The 23008-nt window shown below is 41.2% G+C and overlaps 1 protein-coding gene across 1 annotated transcript in view; it reads right to left on the reverse strand.

The window, feature by feature from the left end:
• CACNA1C (calcium voltage-gated channel subunit alpha1 C) overlaps positions 1–23008 on the reverse strand; it is an 879081-nt gene that overhangs the window by 350587 nt on the left and 505486 nt on the right. The window contains exon 5 of the mRNA XM_069094317.1: positions 14381–14520. Coding sequence (XP_068950418.1) covers positions 14381–14520 — 140 coding nt within the window. The remainder of the gene's footprint in view (positions 1–14380; positions 14521–23008) is intronic.

Consider the following 23008-nt stretch of genomic DNA (forward strand, 5'->3'; position numbering starts at 1 on the left):
AACTTCACTTTGGACCAAACTGACTGAAGAATAAATTACAGGCAGGGTACCATGGCCAGGTTGGAACCACCATGATTTGAAAAGAAGTCAGACATGTTGTGTTTCATAGCCCTAATATTACCTCTCATGGGTCTGATGAATCTGCAGGATTTGCTAATCATTCCGGCAAATTACCCATTTACTAATCCTCCTGAAGGTAATGCAGCTTTGTGTTAGAGAGGGAGGGAGGGGTAAAACCTCATGAAACCCTAAAACCCTGCAGAGAGGAAGACGAGTGTACTTTCTGTTTGGTATTTCTGTCCTACAGGTATGTTTCAAACTTTTATAGCTGAAATTTATAGGTTCTAATTAAGGCACCATTCTAACAAAACTACGAACATCTTGTCACTGAGTGTGAATAAGATCATGTGTTGAAAGTCTGCACAGGAAGTATGCTATACATTTACTTTTGTTGTATGGCGGTTGGGTTTCTTGGGGATGTGAAATGAGCCACTTCTGTCTACCCTAAGTGGGTCATTGAACAAAACATCCAAAGCCTAATTTGATCTTGAATTTGTCCAGTGGAAGACTGGGAGCAAAAAGGCCTGGAGCCGTGGGAGGTTACCCTATGCTGGGTGAGTGATGGACATAGGGCAAAGGGGTGAGGGGAGGGAACAAGCATTTATTAGAGGCATTCTATGCCAGGCACCATGCTATGCACTGTTTTTATTACAAATATTGTCTCATTTGATCATGTGTTCTATGGGAAGGTCATCATATGCTCTCTAATGAAAAGGGACTTTACAGCTTTCTCCTCTCCACCATCCTCTGTAAGGTAGAGATTTTCTGCAAAATCTTGTGAGAGACATGGTCAGCTCTAGAAGAAGGAGATCATAAGAGCCTTATTAACAGAACACTTTCAGGTTTAAAAGCGCTTTCATAACAACTCCACGCATTGGGTGGTGTTTGGAGCATTTATTTTCCCCATTTTACAGATGAAGATCCTGAAGCTGAGAAGGGTTACAGGATGTGCCCAGGGTTGCAGGGTCATAATTTCAAGCTAGAAGAAGCCTTTGAAGTCATCTAGTCAAATAGTCATTTTACAAATTTAGAAACTGGAGGCCAAGATAGCTTAGTGATTCATCTTCATATGTGGCAGAACTGGCATTTGAACTCCTTTCCTCTCAATACAAACTCAACACTTTTCCCAGTGCATCAAACTGATTCAAAGTGTCAGATCCAAGGCTTAGAGATGCAGCTAGATTTTCTTTTAACTGGAGTGGGGGGTTTAGTCACTCAGGAGAGCAACACCATAGGTATAGGAACCTAGTGACTATGGTGGTGCTACATACTAGCAGTGGGGTCACCTATCACCAGTAATGTGGGCTGGTGACCCTGATCACTGTGGGAAGAAGTGCTGTCCCACACCCCATGGCAGTGTCTTGGGGATAAAAATGAATTTGTCCCATGCCAAGTATAGCTTTATGAAGAGTCAAGTTCAGGTCACCACTTTCATCACTGCTTCCATATAAGCTACTTAATGACTGACTCTGCCTGAACTCATTCCTCAATGGTAAGCATACTACCACCAACCCCCCCACCCATACTTTCCCTATTCTAGTAATTGTCATTGTATAAATGATTCTCCTGATTCTGTTCACTCTGCATCAGTTCATGTAAGTTTTCCAGAGATTCTCTAAAACTCTCATTTATAATTTCTTACAGCACAATTGAAAGTCATCACATTTATATATCATAACTTGTTCATTCATTCCCCATGCTATGAGTAGCCCCTCAGATTCCCATTCTTTGTCACTTCGAAAAGAGCTACACATATTTTTATATATCCTTTGAGCTCATTTTGCTTAGGATTAATTTTTTTTAATCTACCGTACATTTAAATATCCCCTCTCCCCTTTCCCTCCTATTTCTCTGATGAGTAAAATATATTTCTGTACCCAACTCTGTGTGTGTGTATGTGTGTGTGTGTGTGTGTGTGTGTGTGTGTGTGTGTTCTTTACTCCTTTGATGAGTTCAATGAAAGGGAGGTTGAAATTTCAGCTGCATCCTACCCCACCACTTCCTCCTTGTTTGTATAAATGTAAACTTGTGCACCTGATTGTGTGAGGTAATTTCCCCATACTTTCCTTTCCCTTTCCCCCCAATGTCTGCTTCTTCCCTACTCTTTTCATTCTTTACTTAAATAATCAATACACAACAAAACCAACCTCAGGCCTTGCCTAATTAGACTCCCTCTATAACCTCTGATGATGATAGGGTTCAGAGGGAACATATGTATCACCTTAAAATATTTGAATATAAGCAGTTTGTCCTCATTTGGTCTCTTTTTAATGTTTCTTTTAACTCTTATGTCTGAACTTCCAAGTTTCTATGCAGCTTTGATATTTTCATCAGGAATTCTTGGAAGCCCTCTATTTCATTAAAAATCTGTTGTTGTTTTTTTTCCCTCTGTAGAATTATACTCAGTTTTGTCAGCTAAGTTATTCTTTTCTGTAAACCTATATCCTCTCCTTCCTGGAATATTCTCTTACAAAATCTCTGCTCCTTTATAATGGTGGCTGCTAAATCACGTGATCCTGACAAATGTCTGCTCGATAGTTGAATTCTTTCTTTCTAATTACATTCAGTATTTTTTTTTTCTTTGATCCAGAAACTCTGGATTTGGGTTATGACATTCTTGAAAATTTTCATTTCGGACTGATAGGGCTTGCTCCTAATTCTACTTTACTTCTGATTCTAAGAGATATTGGCAGTTTTCTTTCAAGATTTCTCAAAATAGGATGTTTAAGCTCTTTCTGTTTTTTGGTCATGATATCAGATAGTCTAATGATTTTTAATTTTTTTCTCCTTTATCTGTTTTCCAAGTCAGTTGTTTTTGTGATGAGCTACTGTATATTTTCTCCTATTTTTCCCCAGAAGTTTTCCCCAGTAGTTATTATAATATTTCTTATTGTCTCATGGAGTCATTGACTTCTATTTGATCCATTCTAATTTTCAGGGAGTTTGTTGCTTGGGCAAAGTTTTACTCTTTTTGTGATAAGTTTTTAGTTCCCTTTCCAATTCTTTCTTCTGTAATTCTCATTTCTTTTCTACTTTTTTCCTCAAGTGTAGGGTTATTGTGAGGATCAGATGAGACAATATTTATAAAGCACTTAGCACAGTGTCCAACACAAGTAGGCACCTTATAAATGCTTATTCTCTTCCCCTTCCCTCTCTTTCTTAAACTTTTGCTTTTCTTCCTCCAGACATTCTAGCTGAATTTGAGTGCAAGCTGTGTTTTTCTCTGAGGCTTTCCTTGTACGTGTTTTGGAGTCAACCTCTCCTAAGTTAATGTCTTGAGCTTTCCCAATACCATAATAGCTCTTTGTGGTGGAATTTTCTCTCTCTCTCTTTTTTGCTCATTCTTCTAGCTACTTCCTGATTTTCAGATGATGTTATAGCTGGGCTCTGCCACATTTCTGGAGGTAAGGTCTGGGCCAGTCCAATTGCTGCTTTTTTGGGTTATTGACTACTGTGTGATTAGCGGGTCTCAGGGACAGGTTAGGGACCTGCAAGCTTTTAGGGATCCCAAAGTGGTCTGATCCAGGGCAGTCTGATTGCCACTCCCAGTATCAGCTTTGCAAGTTCCCCACCTAGGTTTGGGTGTGAACAACAATAGGAAGCTGCTGTATCAGCTTGGATCAGAGCTAGAAAGCTCTGTTGGCTCACAGTGACATGAGAGAATTACAGGCTCTCCTTAGGTCTGGGATTCCTGCCCTAGTTATTCATAGGCTGAGCGATATGTTGCAACTGAGACCCTTCTTTGCTCCTGGAGTGTGAGTCACATTGCTCCTTTCTCAGTATACTACCCAGGGCCTCCCTGCACAGGTTGCCACCCCCTGGCACAGGTTCACTTCTCAGTCTGCTTGGATCTGTGACTCAGAACTGAGTAGTGGGTGATAAAGCTGCCAATTGACACCTATCCGCACCTCAGTGCCCTAGTGTGGGTCATGTGATAAAACCTCCTCTTGTCCTTGCACAGCTTTTTCCTGGGTGCTAGGGTATCCTGAGATCAGCATGCTTCTAGCATAACCCTGTCCCATGTCCTGTAGATCTCTCTTCCTATCTCCCTATGCCTGCTTCTGTTGGACAAATTAATCAATAACACTCAATAAAGATGTACTGAGCACTTACTCCGTGCCAGGTACTGTGCCAAACAACCCAGATAAAAAAAAGATTCAAAAGATAGTCCCTACCCTCAGGGAGCTTACAATCTGATGGAGGAGACAATGTGCAAACAAATATATACAAAGCAAGCTATATGCAAGATAAATAGGAAATAATCAACAGAGTGAAGGCATTGAAATTAACAGAGGTTGGGAAAGGCTTCCTGTCAAAGAAAGGATTTTAACTGGCACTTTAAGGAATACCAGGGTGGTCAGTAGGCAGAATTGAGGAGGAAGAGTATTCCAGACTCGAAGGACAGTCAGAGCCAAGAGACGAGGGGTTTTGTTGATGGAAAGCCCAGAGGCCAGTGTTACTGGGTTGAAAGTATAAGAATATTGGAAAGGAGGAAGGGTTGTGAGTGTCAAACAAAGCATTTTGTATTTGATCTTGGAGGTGATGGAGAGCCACTGTAGTTTATTGAATAGGGGAATGACATGGTCTGACCTGAACTTTAGGAAAATCTCTTTGGTGGCTGAACGGAGGATAGATTGGAGTGGGAAGAGATTTGAGGCAGGTAGACCCATCATCAGATGGGATGCTTGTGATAATCGAGGTGATAAAGGTGCTGAACCAAAAGGTCAGAGGAGAGAAGGCGGCATATTTGACAGATGCTGCAAAGGTGCATCATGTAACAAAGGTGCGTGAATGTAGCTAACAAAATGTCCTACAACCTGATTCCTTTATCAGATGAGAATGCCACTTTGATGGCCTTCCAGGATCAAATTGTAAACTGGCTGTGAACAATTCCAAGACCCTATTGAATCAGCTACTCAATCAAACTAGGTTTGGCAACATATTGGATATTGAAGGCGAAAAATAGTGAGAGGTTGAGGATAAATCCTAGGTTGTAAGCCTAAGAGCCTGGGAGGATGGTTTTGTCCTCTATAGTAATGGGGAAGGTAGGGGGAGGAGAGGCTCACTATGACTTTTTCTGGATTTTCTCTTCAAATTGGGGTCTGGTACATGTTCTAGATATGTTAGAAAGAGGGTTTTTTGGAGTGTTGTTGTTTGCTTGCTGCGGGGTAGGGGAGAACTGCTCACTGTGCTGCTTTCTGCTATTCCTTCCCAGTTACTGTTGAAGGCACTACCATCCTCCCAGTCACCCAGGCTTCCAACTTCTTTGTCATCCTTGGCTCCTCTCTCTCACTCCATCTACATAGTCTATCCACTACCAAATCCTGTCATTTCTACTGTCATGACATTTTTCATATACATACCCCTTCCCCCCTCCTATTCTCATTCAGGCCCTCATCTCCTTTCCCTGGACTATTTAATAGCCTTTTAATTGGTCTCCCTGCCTCAAGCCTCTCCTCACTCCAATTCATTCTCCATCCAGCTACGAAAGTGATTTTCCTAAAGCATATCAATATCTCTCTCCTATTCAATATACTCTAGTGGTTTCTCTATCACCTCCAGAATCGAATACAAAGTCCTCTACTTGTCACTTAAAGCTCTTCTTATCCTGACCCTTTTCCATATTTCTCTCCTTTACTCCCCTCTCCACATTCTATGATCCAGCTACTCTGGCCCTACTTGAGACTCCTTGTACACGACACTCAATCTACCACCTGGTTCTATATCTCTGTACTGACTGTCCTCCATACCTGGATACATTGCCCTCCTCATCAATGCTTCTTAGTTCCCTGGCTTCCTTCAAGACTCAGTTCAGATTCCATCTCCTACATTAGACCTTTCCCAGTTTTCCCTGCAGCAAGTACCTCTTCCTCTGAGATTACCTTCCATTTACTCTGTTCATATTTTATATATTCCTAGTTATTTACATGTTGCCTCTGCTATTAGAATGTAAGCTTCTTAAAATCAGGTACCATTTTTGCTTTTCTTTATGAAGCACTCTCTCTGGGCTCACTCTACAAACTCTAACTAGTACTTAGATATTGTGTCCTCAGAGGGCGGCTGACTACTGCTCCCCTCTAGTTTCTAGGGGTAACTCCAAAGGATTTAAAAAAAAAACCAAATTTAAGTATTTTCACTCATGGATCCCCACCATCATTAGCCACCCAGAGTTAATTAGCTCTTGAAAAGAAATATTTATTGATGGTGTAGTCAGAACAGTTGGTACCAAATTATCCTACTGAAAGTTTAGGACACACAAGGACATAAAGAGGCCAAAGAAAGGTGGGCTCAAGCTTAGAAAACAATTTGGCAAAGGGGTTCCAGGATGGATGGAATTCCTTTTCTTCCTCATGAAGTTCTCATGGAGGACTGTGAAGCTTTTCTACTGGGGAACCTTGTAGAGTCATGGTGCTGCTAGTCTTTCCACCCAGAAAACTCCTCTGAAGTTGCCTTTTGCTGGCATGTCTACTAGTTGTCTCAGTATCTCTGATACTACGATCTGTGGTTGGGGCAAGGGGAGGTGTGTGTCATTCCCTCTGGGATTAGTCTCCCTCCTCAAGGCCCTCCCAAAGCTTGCATCCTGAAGCACTTGCTAGGATGTCCTTCTCTGATACACACAGGCACACAAGTGTGTCTAATTCCTTCAATCAGTCCCCAAACACTTCATCACCTAACTTTATTCGGTGATTCTTGAAGATTTTCACTGATTCAATCTAGTTTACACCTTTGATGGAGTAGTTGATTCAATAGCTGTCTTGGAATTGTTCACAGCTAGTTTACACATTTGATCTTGGAAGGCGATCAAAGAGGCATTGTCATAGGATAAAGGTATCATTTGTACAATATTTTGTTAATTACATCAATTGGTATTCAGAGGTAAGAAATATTTCTCTTCCCTTTGTATCCTTAGTGCTTACCACAGTGCCTAGCATACAATGAGCATTTAATAAATGTTTTTTGACCAAGTGAAGTTAAAAAGAATGATCTCATAAATATATTTTTCCTGGGATATTCAAAGGACTCTAGGAATTTAGTTTCAGTCCTACCTACCATGTAGGAATTTATCTCAAGCCAGAGACCAATGAAAGAGGCAAATGACACATTCTTCTCCATCTCCCTTGAGAGGTGTGGAGTGTAGAGCACATTTCTTAATTGCTTTGAACTTTTCAATGGCTATTAAAATAAGTCTCTGCCAAAATGTGTCTTCCCTTCCCTGCCCCCTCCCCAAAGTGAGAGTTAAAAGAACAATTTGACATTTAAAAAAATCTAACTCAGTTTGACATCTCTGACATGGAAGACAGAGGATCACCTCTTATTCAGATGTGTGGACCAGTTACCTGCACACAGCACAAATATTTAATCCCAACAATGGGTAGGACTGTATAATATTGATCACTATGGTTTACAGTTTGACACAAGATTGATCGTGTCATTCTTATAATTCTAGTACTGTATTTATCTATGTGCAAAAGGACTGGATGGCCAGTAACTAGAGGAATTACGGTCTCTTCACTAATTGTGTAGTCTTGTAAATGAGGACCATGAACCAAAATGATTTCAATTATTCAAGATTTTACCAGGTGCTCATAGGTGAAGCCTTTATTTAAGTTACTCAAAAGCATAAGATTATCATCTGTTGGCAGATCCCAGAGTTTTGCTTGGTAGACCTCCAACCCTTTCCTTTGCTATATTAGGTTCTTGATTGCTTGCAAGCTTCTCCAGATTCATCCCACCCTGGGTCTGTGATGATGACATTTAAAGTACATCAGTTTACTGGAAAAGACCTCAGCTTTCTGTGTTTGGCTTTGTGACCATTGCTCCATGAGTAGTTTTCAAGAAGGGCAGTAGTAAAAGATATCATCAAAGAAATGTATGATAGGAAGATGAGATGGGCTGGCCACTCATTGGAGACGGCAGGTAAATAGCAAGGTGTTCCACTGGTGTACTCACAATGTCAGATGAAATTGAGGAAAGCCTATGGTGAACTTAGGGGAAGATGTATACAGAAGTGGCAAAGATTGGGTAGGCAAGGATGGCCTCTGATGTACACTTACAGGGAAACCCCAAGTTGATGATATCAAGGATTCATTTGATTTTTGTGGGAAAAAAATTTCTTGGACACTAAAAACTTTTTGCATAGAGCCATGTCCTTTAAAACTCAACCAAGATATTGGTCCAACCAAAGAGAATATGTGTGTGTGTGTGTGTGTGTGTGTGTGTGTGTGTGTGTAATTATCATTAGGTAGAAATAAGCTCCTTGAGGGCAGGGACTGTTTTACTTTAGTGAAACAGACACAGTTTTGTATCTTCAGCACCTAACACATTTCATGGCACACAGTAGGTGCTTAATGAATTCTTGTTGATTGTGTTGGGGTCCCAATGATATCTAGATAGGAATGTGCTCTGGAAAAGCTGAAAAGGCTAAACATAAGGCCAGTTAGTATCACCACTTTAATGAACACTTTCTCTGAAGTTATATTTTGATACCTTCCTCTGGCATGGAGGTGACCCTGGGTTCATAAAAGCTAAGATAGTGAATTATAACCTCTTTTATCAAGCTATAAAGTCTTTCAATACAGACCCAGCAATGTCTGTTATCTGAGCACCAACCTAATTAATCCCAAAGGGTCCTATTACTAGAAGGTTGACCATCAGGTGATGGAACTTTTTTGGCCACAATAATTCATAAAGACTGTCTACTGGGATGTGGAGAGGGCCATTAGCCACACCAATGATATCATAGATCTTTTGGAATTTTGAAGTAATGCTTTAATGAGATGATTTGTTCTGGTATGTCATATTGCATTCAACTATAGAGGGCAACATGTATCACTGTTAACAGAGAAGTGACCAAGAATTGTGATTCCTGGGCAAATTTAATTTAGTGGGAAGTAGAGTAGGGAGGGGAGAAAGTGGGAAACAAAGGACAGTCCATTATGATCAGGGTGCAGTTACTCTGGGAGAAGGAGCTGCTCATTCTCAGGCAAATCCATCTGAAGTTGCAAGTTTTCATTCATCATCCATGTCACATTCCCTAACTGTGGCTGTATCTAAGGTTCTCTCATCTCTTGTGTTTTGCTCTCCTCTCCTTCCCATTCCTCCCTTCTCTTCCCCTGTCCTCCTCTCTCTTCTATTTCCCTCCCATCTGTTCTTCTCTCCTTCCCTTGCATTCCCCTCCTCTCCTAGCTACTCTCTCTCAGTAATCTCATTAGCTCCCATGGGTTCAATGATCATTTCTATGTAGATGACTCTCAGATCTTTATTTCAAGTCCTTGTTTATCTCCTGAACTCCAGTACTATATTACTGGCTGTCTATTATACATTTCAAACTGCAATGTAGTTTGAATGCCTAAGTCTGTAGGCATCTTACACTCAGCTTGTCTGAAACAGAAATCATTATCCCCCACTCCTCTACCCCAAACCCACTCCCATTCTTAAAGTTAACAAGTCTTCAGCTCCCGACACCTTCATCCCACATCTCCAATCGTTTGCCAAAACGTGTCATTTCTACCTCTGAGACATTTCTTGCATCTAACCCCTTCTCTCCCCTTATAACACCATCATCTGAATTCTTCATCAGCTCTTGCTTAGTTTATTTTAATAGCTTCTAATTGATCCTATTGGGTCAAGTCTCTCCCCACTTTAATTTATCTTCCATTCAGCTGCCAGAATGATTTTCTTACACAGGTTTAACCACATCACTCTTCTATTCAATAAGGTCCAGGGGCTCTTATAACCTCAAGGATCAAATATAAACTTTTTTGTTCAGCATTTAAAGCTCTTCACCACCTGGTCTCTTTCTGCCTCTCCAGTTTCTTCACACATTGCATTCCTCCATTCAATCTGTGATCCAGCCATACTGCCTTTCTTCCTATTTCCCATACATGACACCCCATAGCATAAAGAAGGTAGAAGAGAGGCAGAAAGTATTTAGGAAGCAGTTTGGTCTCTGTCATATTCTCCAGCTGAGTTGGGAATTGCCAGGTTTATTAGGTATTTTATCTTCAGTCTTCTACTAGACAAAACCCCAAGACCATATAAAATTATTTCAGAATTTTTATGCAGATTATCTCTGTTACCCTTATCTCTTCTCATAAGGAAGTATCTGTCAGGTCAAATGCTATTTTGTCTACTGTTTTTCCAGAGGGTTGGCTACAAAAGGAAAAAAAAATACACACACACATATTTGCCACAGCTGGAAATGGCAGGTCAGTGAAATGAGCATTCTTTATTATTGACCTACAGAATATGTGAACAGCCATTAACTCTAAGCATGAAGCCATGTGTCCAAGACTACCTATGACTCCATATGGCTATGAGTGCCATCACCTCGAATGCCAAAATATGCATCTAAACTGCAAATCTGATGAGCCAGTGCCTTCATTACCTCATAATCCTGATCTGAAAATTTTAAGCAAACTAAAAACTTTAGTTTCCTCATCTCTAAGCTGGTTGGTCTAGATTATCCTAAGATTCTTTTCAACTAACATTCTACAGAAAATAAATATAATGGATCCTTGCTCAGTGACTGAATATGGCCCTTTAGTCATTATTTACATTGTCATTCAAGGTTATTGCTTCAGGAAGTTTCACCTGCTGAGTGTAATTCATTCTCTGACCCAACCCTTCCATTCAATGCACTGTGGTATTGACTGTAGTTTCATATTTTAAATGCATTTGTTTGCATCAGTTTTTAAGACTGTAAGTCCCTTGAGGGCAAATATGCATTTATTCTTTATTATGTACCCTTAGTGCTTATTACAAGACTATGTAACTGTGGGCACCCAATACTTATTCATTGACTGACAGACTGAAGGATTCAGGATCTGTTCTCTAGACCCACCAAGTCTAGTCCTTAATGACACTCAAAATACAGAAACAGCTGTTTTTCTCAGTCAGTTTGACTCAATGCAATTTAAAATGAGGTTCATCTCGCCTATTACAGCTTTACTGGCCTAAGCTTAGAATTAATCAGTAATTCCTATAGAAGACACACCAAGTGCTTTGTTATATGAACCTCCAAGCCCTGTCCAATGTCCTCAACTTCTATAACCCTTGTCCCTCCTACTTCCACCCACTTGGTCTTGGTCCACTGGCTCATCTTGACACGATTATAAACGAACTCATTTCCTTAGATCTGACTATTAATAGCATGTATTTTTCCCCCAATGCATCCTTAAGACTGCCAAAATCAGCTAGTGAATCTTTGCTGATGGATGTTGTAAGCCACAAGGTCTTTTACCTGTTATGGTCCCACAACAGTATGAATAATACTTCCCTCCCTCCCTCTGCTTCTTCCTTCTTTCCTCTTTTCGTCCTTCCCTCCTTTTCTTCAATCAATCATTATTGATCAGCATGCATTTATTAAGAGTCTCTCATCCTCCTAAGTATACAAAGACAAAGAATGAACCAATTCCTCTTTTACAATCAAGCTTACTACATTCAAGAAGTAGAGTCAATGAATATGGATATGATGTGTATACACACACACACACATACCCATACTCAGAATAAATATAAACAGACCAAGTGCAAATAAACATAGTTAGAGAAGGAACTACAAACTATGAGAGTAGCACAAGATACAACCTTTATCCTTAAAAAGCTTGTAATCTAGACCTGCTAGGGCGACCTAGTGGGTCATAAACTTGCTTTCTGTAAGAAGGCTGGCTTCATTTTGACATTTCACTGCTATTTTGTCCTTTTCAGTTATTCCCACTAACTGTCAACCAACTGTCCCATACAGGGCAAGGAAGCCAGCCTGGCTGAGGCAGCAAGACACCCTAAGAGCAGTATGTACCATCAGGTCAAACTACCACCCCTTCCACCTCAACTACTATCTCCTCTCAGACACTTAATGGGGTCAGGTCCTTGAGTCCAAGAGCCTTGGAAATAGCATTGCCCCCCTAAACTACTAGATTTGCTTTCAGCCCAGCTCCTAGAGTCATTGTTGAAAGGAGAAATCATTGTGAAAAAGGAGTCCACTTCTACACCCCCACTAGCAGATGGGCTAAGGAGCCCTGCGAGTGACCTCCACACCCCTCCCCTCCAGGTCATCAGTCCTATTTCTGGACTAGCCCTCAGAGCTATCATATGGGAGAGCAACTCCTGTGGAGAAGGGGTCAACCATCCCCATCATTTCCCAACCAGCTGCCATGTACAAGGCTAGACAAGTCAGCCTAGCTGAAGCGGCCAGGTATCCTGAAGAAAAAACAAAAGGCAGTTTGTGACAGTCACGTCAAACCACACCACAAATGGACCACCATCTCTTCTCAGACTCTGCTAGAGATTCCCCAGAACCCTGAAACCCAGCTTCCATGCCAATGCCCCCAGCCATCCTGGGAAGTAATGCCTGTGCAGATGCAGCCTGGCAACTCCTCCTGCAGGTGCCACAGCCACAGCTACTGAGGACCCAGAAAGGAAAATTTTTGTCACCAGTCATTGGTATTCTCAATTGGCTCCACATCAGAACTGGATGTGATTTTGTCAGTAGAAATGACATTTAAAAAGAAGCACTGAGGTCCACAGGTGTTACACACTGCATGTATTTTTGGACTTTTTCAATATATTGATCAATTGTCCTGATTTTTTCTCTTCTCTAAAAAATACCATTTGTTTTATGAAATGACTCTCTGGGTGGGGAAGGGGGATATGATGATGCAAGAAACAGAAGACATTACCATCTGCTTTGCCCCTACACCCTGAGGTCCATGCTACTTTTCCATGTGATTTGCAGCTGAAACTTTTCATATGTGTTGTTTTCGCCATTAGAATGTGAGCACCATGAGAGCAGAAGCTGCCTTGTTTTTGTGGTTGTATCCCTCTAGCACTCAGCATGCTGCTTTGCATGCTTAATAAAGGCTTTATTAATTTATTCAAGTTTTTCAATAGTTGATTGTAGTATTTTAGTATATTTGTATTTGATCATGAGATTGTAGCTACTGAACTGGAAATTACTGGAGCAGTCATAGTGACCATTTAGTTCAATCCCCGTCTTTGATGGATAAGGATACCTGACAGAGGTTGAATGACTTGTCCAAAGTCATACAAGGTAAGTGACTGAGCTGGCATTTATACTCAGACTCCAGGACTCCAAGTTTTGCATTTTTAAGTTTTTTTTTAAACAATATTAAATTATTTTTGAAAAATCTGCTTAAATAAAAATTGTCTCCTATACAGAAATGGCCCGGGGTTGGTCAATAAAGTCAGTCAGTAAATGTTTATTAAGTACCTACCAAAATGTGTCAGGCATGACACTAAGTACTGAGGATACACAGAAAGGTAAAAGACAGTCTCTGCCCTCAAGGAGTGCGTGATGTGACGGGGCAGACGACGGGCAAACCCACGTACAGACAGGCTGTCTTCAGGAAGCATGAGGACTAGGCAACAGAGAGAAGGCAGTAGAATTAAGGGGGGCGGGGCGGCCAGGTAGCACAGCGAGTAAGAGCACTGGCCCCAGTGTTGAGAAGACCTGGAGATCGAATCCTGGGCTCAGACACTTAGCACCCACCCAGAAACACCTGGCCGTGTCACCTTGAGCAAGTTACTTGACCCCAATTGCTTAGGGCTGGCCAGGTGGCTCAGCGAGCAAGAGCACCGGCTCCAGTGTCGGGATGACCTGGGGATCAAATCCGGGCTCAGATACTCAGCACCACACCCAGAAATAATAACTGGCCGTGTAACCTTGAGCAAGTTACTTAACCCCAATTGCTTTAAAAAAATAAAAAAAAGAAAGAATTAAGGGGGATTGGGAAGAAATAGCAGGTGGGGATTAGTGGGTGGCAAAGTTTCTATGGTCTTTTTTCCCCATTAATTGCTCTGCACAGAATCATGATGGGAGCTGGCAAACACAGAAAAGAAGCATTGGATCATTGGTCCTCTGAGTTTAGCCAATGCTATAAACCTGTTAAAAAAAAAAAAGGCACCTCTTTATTTTGGAACCAGATCTCGGAACCTGACATTCTCATTTTCAAGCTTGCTACTGGATTCATCTTTCAGATTTTAATGTCAACCTTCTCCTGAGTGAAAAACTGGACTTCAGATGCTCTTCTTCTGTCTCGCTGATTCTCTCCCTCTCCTTTTCACTCCACTCATCTGATTTTGAATTTCCACCGAAAGTATTTCTCAGCCAGGGGATTATGCTTTTCCCCTTGTCCAACCTAGCAGAAGACACAGTCGCCTCTGTTTGTCATGCATTCATTCCATTCCCCCTCAATTATCACTGGCCCTGTCCCAGACATAGCAGAAGTACTGCATTTATAATATTGCTATATATACATATATATATATATTTGTATGTATGTATATAAACATTACTTACTTGGCACTCCAGATACCAGCCGTAAGGGGCGCAGCACTCGGAAAGCCCTCAGGGCCTTTACATCAAATCCAGCCCCTTTTCCTCCTAATGCATTTGCCCCATCTGCTTTGGTTGCTTGTTCTAAAATTGCACTAAACAGCCTAGAAAAGAAAAAAAAAAGGATGCTCTAAGAGAAATGGTAAATTGTATCTTTTTTGCCCCAGAACTCTTAGCTCTTCCCTTTTATCTCTTTCATGATGTGGTGGTTTCCATGTCTTACTCCCCCAATATGTACCCTAGAAAGATCTAGGGTTCTTTCCATACTCCACTATTATCCCCATTCTTCAACTCATTTATTAAAAGCTCTTCTCAGATCTTTCATTCATACTAAATCACATTAAGGTATAATTGACTGATAACAGCTTAAAGTTTTACCCTTCTGAAAGGGATTTGCATTTCAACAGGGATCAGTCCTAAGCTAAAGGGATGAGACTGACACTTGAGGTATGGAGGAAAGATTTCTTCATGTATCAGGGCTTTATCAACTGCTTAAAATAATAATTATTGTGGAATACAGCAAAGCTAATTGATCCAGCATAGGGAATCAAAGCCATGACCTGGGCCCTTTGCACCATTGTATAGACATGAAAGCTAATCCATCATGATGAAAATGCACTGACTAGATCAGGAGGGGTTGGGCACAGAATTGGACATTAAAAAAAATACAATCCTCAAACTTTTTTATTTTCCGTAAAGATGCTTCTAAGACACTGAATGAAACAAGGAGGGGGAAGGGTCTTTGAAGAGTAAGGTGCAGCCACTTTACTGGGGTTGTAGGAACAGTCTTACCGGGAGGTAGAGGAATGGACAAGAAGCTTTCTGGAAGACTGTTCAAGCCTTAAGAGTCATGATTTGGTCAAATTTATTCTCTCTAATGTAAGTGACACATTAAATAGGACTCCATGAGAACCTCAGAGCTAATAATTGAGTCTTGAAGAGACTTACTTTGTATATGATTGAGATGAAGAGTCTAGATCAGATTAGAATAAGGACTGTCCTTACTAAGGATTGCCCTTATATCAAGATAGTAACTTGTGGGTGCTTGTGAGATAGGTGAACAGGCTAATGGAATGTAGACAGGGTACTCTGGGTATTCCCAGGCTCACCCTAATGTCTCAAAAAAAAAAAAAGCAACCCAACCAACCAAACAAACAAAACCATCCTGAATTTCTTAATGTAACTTTTTTTTTGTTTTTGCTTTTTGGAGGGGGGAAGGCAGGGCAATTGGGGTTAAGTGACTTGCCCAAGGTCACATGGTAAGTGTTAAGTGTCTGAGGTCAGATTTGAATTCAGGTCCTCCTGACTCCAGGGCTGGTGCTCTGTTCACTGTGCCACCTAGCCACCCTTAATGTATCATTTTTAAGTTAGTATTTTAAAGTTTGTTAATTTGAAAAAAATTGGTTGTTTTAATTTCTCTAATTTATTTGATGTCCTTTATGACTGAGTTTTCAATAACTGTTTACTTTGAAAAAATTCCTTAGGTGCATATCCTAATGGAATGTGCTGTACACACCTCTGTTTGTTGTACTGAGTTTACATGAAATTTGCTCTTGACTGTGGCTGTGGTTACTGCTCTGGGGATTTCTCTTTCAGGATGGGAGTCACCAGCTGTGCCATTTACTGTGTGACCTTGGCAAATGTAGAAGAAAGAACAGTGGTCTTGGAATGGAATCTCTGGTCTGCCAATTACTAATTAGGGAGCAAATGGTCAGGTAAATTACTCAGAACTCTTAATCTACTCATCTATAAAATGAAGGGATTAACCCACATATTTTTTTATGCATTTAGAAACATTATTCTGAGAAGGGATCTATAGGCTTTACTGGCATACTAAAGGGGTCCATGATGTACAGAAAAGGTCAAGAATCTGGAGGTGTTCTCTGAAGACCTAACATTCTGCTATTCTGTGACTTCAGCTCTCTGGGTCTCTGTTTCTTCATTTGTACAATGAAGGGATTAGAGCAGACAATCAAATTTAAGAATCATCTGTTAATGAATGAACTTCCTCTATGCGGGGTGCTGGAAATACAAAGACAAAAAAGACATCAGCCTTGCCCTCAAGGTGCTTATATTCATTCTAGACAGGTTGTGAGGCGGGATGATGAGAAGGTTAAGAGGAGTCCCGAAGAGAGATAGAAATTCCAAGAGGCAGAGATGAAGAGAAAAATCATTGTAGCCATAAGGGATAATGAGAGCCTATACAGAAACTGAGAGGTAGAAGCTAGAACAGCATGTATGGGGAGCTGGAATCAGTCACCTACCACCCTGGGGGTATAACGAAAGGCAAAAAACAGTCCCAGTAGTGTCATGGAAGGGGCAACATCCAAGCAATCAAAGTGCATGTACAAAAAAAGTATGAGTTGGCCATAACTATAGAGAGAAGGAATTAGCATTGAGAATGATAAGAAAAGGCTTCTTATAAAAGGTAGGATTTTATCTGGGACTTGAAGGAAGCCAAAGAAGAAGAAGCCAAGGCAAGGAAGAGGAGGAGGGAGAGCATTCCAAGCATGGAGAAGAGTCAGTGAATATGCTGGGAGTCAGGAGAGGGATTGTTCTCTTTGAGGAATAACAAGAAGACCAATGGCACTGGACCACAAAATCTGTTGGGAAGACTGGAAAAGGAGAAGGGGGCCAGACTATCAAAGGCTTTGAAAACCACATGGAATGTTATATTACATGTGAGGAAACTGACGGCCAGAGATAGGAGATAATTTACTCAAGGCCATGTAGGTGACAGAGCAGAAATTTGAACCTATATCTTCCAAATTCTAAACCATTGCTCTTTTTTTCTACATTGTATTGCATTTCAGGACTGCTACCTTAGATGGCACTGATACACACACATGTGAGAGTAGATTTATTTCTCTTCAAAGGAGCACAGAGCATTCTTATCATCCCAGGGGCATGGTCTACTAAAGGATGGAGGCATTAGAAGGCAAGGGGGATCAGAAGCTGCAAGAGCCTAAAAATTTCTTTGGAAAATTATTCTTTCTAGGTAAGTAGACTTCTTGGGGGTTGTTGGTGCTTCGGGTTGGAAGAACTTTTTCCTCTAACATGGCCCTCCCTTCAGCACCCTAACATCCTCCTTCCCACCCTTCCCATCTCCTACCATGGCAACCTTTCAAGAGTCACGTAGCTTTAGCAAAGAATTTTCGGTTATATGAATTAGAGGAGAGGAAAAGGAAAATAACACTTTTGCACTGGTCACTCAGAGGACATGTCAAACTCCAGTCTGTCTCTAGGAAGTCACAAACCTCTACGTGAGCACAGACTAAAAGCAAAAAAGAGTGAGGGAGGTAGAGAGTACCTACAATAAGGAAGGATTCAATGAATGCTTGTGTGCAGTACTATAAAAGATAAAGAAAAAAGGATACTTCTGCAGTGCGGGATGAGGAAATTTCCACAGGCCCAGATTTTCCAGATAAAAGAGAGATGTAGATGCAGATGTTCAATAACAAGCCAAAGTAGAGAGTGTGATATCCGCAGGAAAAACATCAAGGGTCTTAGACTCAGGGGTGGGGAACCTGTGACCTTGAGGTCACATGTGGCCTGCTAGGTCCTTGGGTGTGGCCTTTTGGCTTAGTCCAAATTTTACAGAAAAAATCCTCTTATTAAAGGGATTTGTTCTATGAACTTTGGATTCAGTCAAAGGACCACACTTGAGGACCTAGAAGATCACATGTGGCCTTGAGACCACAGGTTCCCCACCCCTGGTCTTAGTAAACAACCAATTGGCCAAGAGTAAGTGATGGAGTACTCTAATGTTCAAAATCACCTTTTTCTTAAGATTTAGGAGGACTGAGTATTTAAAGTGTAATAACTCTAAGTTGTCTTTTTTTTCTGTGTTGAGGGAGGATGGTAGGGCACTTGGGGTTAATTGACTTGCCCAGGGTAACATGTCTAGTAAGTGTTAAGTGTCTGCAGCTGTATTTGAACTCAGGTCCTCCCAACTTTAGGGCCAGTGCTCTATTCACTGTGCCACCAAGCCACCCCTCTAAGTTGTCTCTATATGATACTTTCATTAGATCAGTTATCCTGGCAGCAGGCCCCAAACAGGCTCCATAAACTTCATGCACTGTGGACATCTGGGCACTTAGCTATATTCACTGTGAAATGGCTAGACCCAGGCCCTTGGATATAATCCTGCCTCACAGAGGTGACAGGAGTAACAAAAATCACGCTGTCATAAAATCCTTCATTGAGAGTTGGAAGAGACATCAGAAGTCACCTACTCCAACTCCTTCATTTTACAGTTGAGAAAACTGAGGCCTAGAGAGTTTGAGTGGCTTGCCTAACATCATATGGCAAATAAATGGCAGAAACAGGATCTGAACCCAGATCCTGACTCCAAATCCATCATTGTTCATACTGTACCATGCTGTTTTGCAGATGAGAAAGTGCTATGTCAATGCAAGAGAATGATTCATATCTAAGGGCAGTAACAATACTCTCCCACTGGACTGAGCTAAAAGGCAAAATCTACCCTGGGTTCTTTAGTGATGTCTTTTCTATGTTTTCTCTCGTCACCTAGAATTGGGTCATGCACTGTGGGAGCAGTCAATCAATTTTAACTGAATTAAATCAGCAAAGAAAGAAATGAAGGTACTCAGCTGGAAAGAAAAAAATGAACCCTTGCATGTCACCCCTGGCCTTCTATTAGTCCCAGCAGCAGCCATTCATCCAAAGAATGCAATTGATAGTCTCCCTCCTGAAATTTATTTTTTGATTGTGGAAAAGCTGGCCAGAAAACTGAGCCCTGGGGAAGGTGCTGAACTGATAGCATTTGGGATCATTTGTAGCTGTATTCATCTGTCCTGAAGATCCCTCTTTCATATACAAATTGGAAGAAATAGCAGAAGCTTCCAGACTCTGGTGTCTTACTTTCCTCCACCTATTGAAGTTTCTTCCTTCCTTCAAAATGCAACTTAAATGTTACTTCCTATATGAAATATTTCTCATCTCCTAAGGTGAAAGCGATCTTCAGTCAATAGTTCTGTCATTGTTTAGTGATGTCCAGCTCTTTGAGACCCCAATGGGGGTTCTCTTGGAAAAGATACTACAGTGGTTTGCCATTTCCTTCTCTTGCTCATTATACAGTTGAGGAATGGAGACAAACAGGGTTAAGTGACTTGCTTAGGGTCACACAGCCTGAGTATGCCTGAGGAGGGATTTGAACTTATGGGAAAGAATCTTTCTGATTCTAAGCCCAATGGAATCTACTGCACTACCTAGCTGCTAGAAGTGATCCTACCCTTCTTTAATTTTTAATTGCACTTCGGCACTGTATGGATCTCACTCTCCTTTGAATCACATTTATTTGTATTTCATGGCCCTTTCACCTGCATTAGATTATAAGAAGAGAACCTAGGATATCTATCTGTGCCTTGTACATGATTAGTATTTAATGAATGTTTTTGAAGGAACATATACGGGAATGAATGAATGTTAGAGTTCTCTGAAGCCGGGTCTGCATTGATGGAGAAACTAGCTTCTTGTTCGGCTGGGACAGTTCTGATGTCTATTCAGTCAAAGTCATTCCTTAGAAAACAAAAATCAGACTCCATCCTCTCCCACCTGAACAACAATCCAAATGACCAGAAAAAAAGAAGCTCGTTTCAAAATGATGTAAATTGGATTCCTACAAGCAAGGCCAGGCAGTAGAAGAAGCATGGATAGATACAAATGAAGCCAAGAGGTCCTGAAAGGTTCCTCCTCACATTGATTTTGGTTTTCTGTGGTGGTACAAAAGTACATTGGAGAAAGTTCCAGCGATAGCTTGTTTTGGAAGCTATTTTTTCCAGTCTTTTGACTTTGTTTTATTGTTTCTTGATGTCTCATTGGGTGATTAGCTTCTACTTGACCAACTCTAATTTTTAAGGAGTTATTTTCTTCAGTATTTTTTGTGCCTCTTTTACCAAACTGTTCATTCTTTTTTTAAAAAAATTTCTTGTATAGCTCTCATTTCTTTCCCCAACTTTTCTTCTACCGCTCTCACTGATTTTTGCTTTAAAAAAAAATCTCTTTCTTTAGCTCTTCTGGGAATTTTTGTTGGTTTTGCGTCCAATCTGCATTTTTTTCTTTTGAGGCTTTGTTACTGATATTTTCAAGTTATTTTCTTTTTTCTCAGTTTGTATCCTGACCTCTTCTGTCACCATAATAGCTTTTCATGGTCAGGTTTTTTGGGTTTGGTTTTGTTTTGGTTCATTTTTCCAGCCTTTTTCTTGACTTTGGATTTTAAGTTAGAGTTGGGCTGTGATCACTTCTGAGGGAGATGGCTAAGCTCCTGAGCTTATGGCTTGATATAAGGGTCTGTAGAGTTTCAATGTTTTCAAGTGGCATAATATGAAGAGAGGTCTCTCCTGGTCTGTGCTCTGGACTATACTCAGGTGAAGCCTCTGCACCTTCACCACTGTAACTACTGCTCTCTTATCATTGAACTGGATGATAGGCTACAGAGTTGCCAGATGGCACTTGATTCTGTATCCCTTGCTAGTGCAGGGGGTTACCTGGAGTCTCTTTATCTCTAGGAGTTCAGCCTCCTTACCATCCCTGTGTGTTGGGTGCTTCTAATGCTCTCTCTGCCACTATAGCTGCCACTCTCCTGGCCAGCTTTCATGACAGTGTCCCCAGGGACTCACTGTGACTTTTTGTTGGCTTTTCTGCTTAGAATTCGATTTGGTATTGTCTGTGGTTGTTTTATAGGAGAAGTTTCAGCAGAAGTTTGCTGCCATATTGACATGACCCTCTTCAAGTATCTCTCTCTCTCTCTCTCTTTTTTTTCTCTGTCTCTCTGTCTCTCCCTGTCTCTGTCTGTCTGTCTGTCTCTGTCTCTCTCTCTCTTTCTCTCCCCCCCTCCAGGCAAGGATCAATTAACCTCTCAATGCTCTACTCTAATCAATTCCCTAAGATATTAAGTTGCAGAGAAGATGCCAACCTGTATTGGTAGGAATAATCTTCTTTCTTGAGCATTCTCTAAATTGATGAAGTCACAGATCCAATAAAAAAAATAACAGCTCACATTTATATAGCACTTTAAAGTTGAGAAAGCATTTTCCTCTCAACAGCCCAATGAAGGAGGCAGGGCCAGTATTTCTATTTTTGTTCTATAGGTAAAAAAAAAACTGACAATGGTTTAAGTGAGTTATCCAGCCTCACCTAGCTAGTGTCCTAAGCTGCCTCAGAGGATAATTGTGAAAAAAGCACTTGATGTCCCTTAAAATATGATGCAAATGTAATCAAGCCCTGGGATTTTAACTTTAAGGTCTGAAAGCAGGATACTGAAGGATTCTTTTGCAAAGCAAATTATCAGTATCAAAATTCACCTGGGGGAAAGAAGGTCAAGAAGCTCAAGGGAAACATGGAGAAAAAAAAAAAAAGGACTGGAGGACTAACTCCACCAGTTCTCAAACTCTATTGTAAAACATCAATCAGAAATGTTTAAGACTGAAGATGGCAGAGTAGAAACAGGATCTCTGCATGGCTCCAGCTCCTACCACCTCCAATTCATGTAAAACGGTACTCTGAACAAACTTTGGAGCTACAGAACCCACAAAATGACACAGAGAAGCTAACCTCCCCCTGAAGACAGCCTGGCAGGCCGGCAGGAATCAGCTAGCACAGCACTCTGGGAGCCAACCCCAGCCACGCAATAGTCAGAGGTTTTAGCCTGAGGGTGGGCCTGACTAACCGCTGGCTGGAGGGACTCCAGATCGCCAGCAGTTGTGGTGGTCCAAAATTATCAACACATAGATGCTAAGGACAAAGTGAGAGGTCAGTGCAGTGTGGACTTTGGGACCCATCTGTTGGGAGTGTGTCGGCTTTTGCCCCCGGGACGAGAAGCCACTGAGGGCTTCAGTACAGCCACAGCCACAGGCAGCTTCAGCTCCTGGCCTTCAGATTGTAGGGGGACCAAGCGACCAGTCTGAGGGGTAAATCGCTCTTGCTTTAACCTGCTTGGATATGGATTGTGGTCTAGGGTGGAGGTCCTGGGGTGTGTGACCAGCTTGCCAGAGCGTGTGGAGGCTTCAGAGAGGGCACCCGACTAATACCTCTGGCAGCTGAGAAAACCCCAGCATTTGGAATGAAGCTCCCCCATCTGGTGGCAGAGTCTTACTGTGGCAAAAAGCCCAAAAGTCAAGTAATTGAGTTGCAAAATAAGCAGGCAAAGGAAGCAAACCAAGTAAAGCAGTCCAACATTAGACTCCTATTTTGGGGACAAAAAGATCAAAGCATGGAACATGAGGAAGACAGTAAAGTCAGAACTCCTGCACCAAAAGCTTCAAAGAAAATTACAAGCTGGTTACAGGCCATAGAGGACCTTAAGAAGCAGATAAGAGAAGTGGGGGAAAAATTGGGAAGAGAAATGAGAATAATGAAAGAAAATTATGAAATGAGAGTCAACAGCCTGACTGAGGAAAATAACACCTTAAAAAATAGACTAACTCAAATAGCAAAAGAGGCTCAAAAAGGCAATGAGGAGAAGAATGCCTTAAAAAGCTGAATTTGCCAGATGGAAAAAGAATCTCAAAAGCTCACTGAGGAGAATCATTCCTTCAGAATTAGATTGGAGCAAAGGAAAGCCAGTGATTT

Source organism: Petaurus breviceps, unplaced genomic scaffold, assembly GCF_028583685.1.
Source record: "Petaurus breviceps papuanus isolate PSGF00001 unplaced genomic scaffold, PetGlider_PUasm1.0 216, whole genome shotgun sequence".
NCBI classification, from domain to species: domain Eukaryota; kingdom Metazoa; phylum Chordata; class Mammalia; order Diprotodontia; family Petauridae; genus Petaurus; species Petaurus breviceps.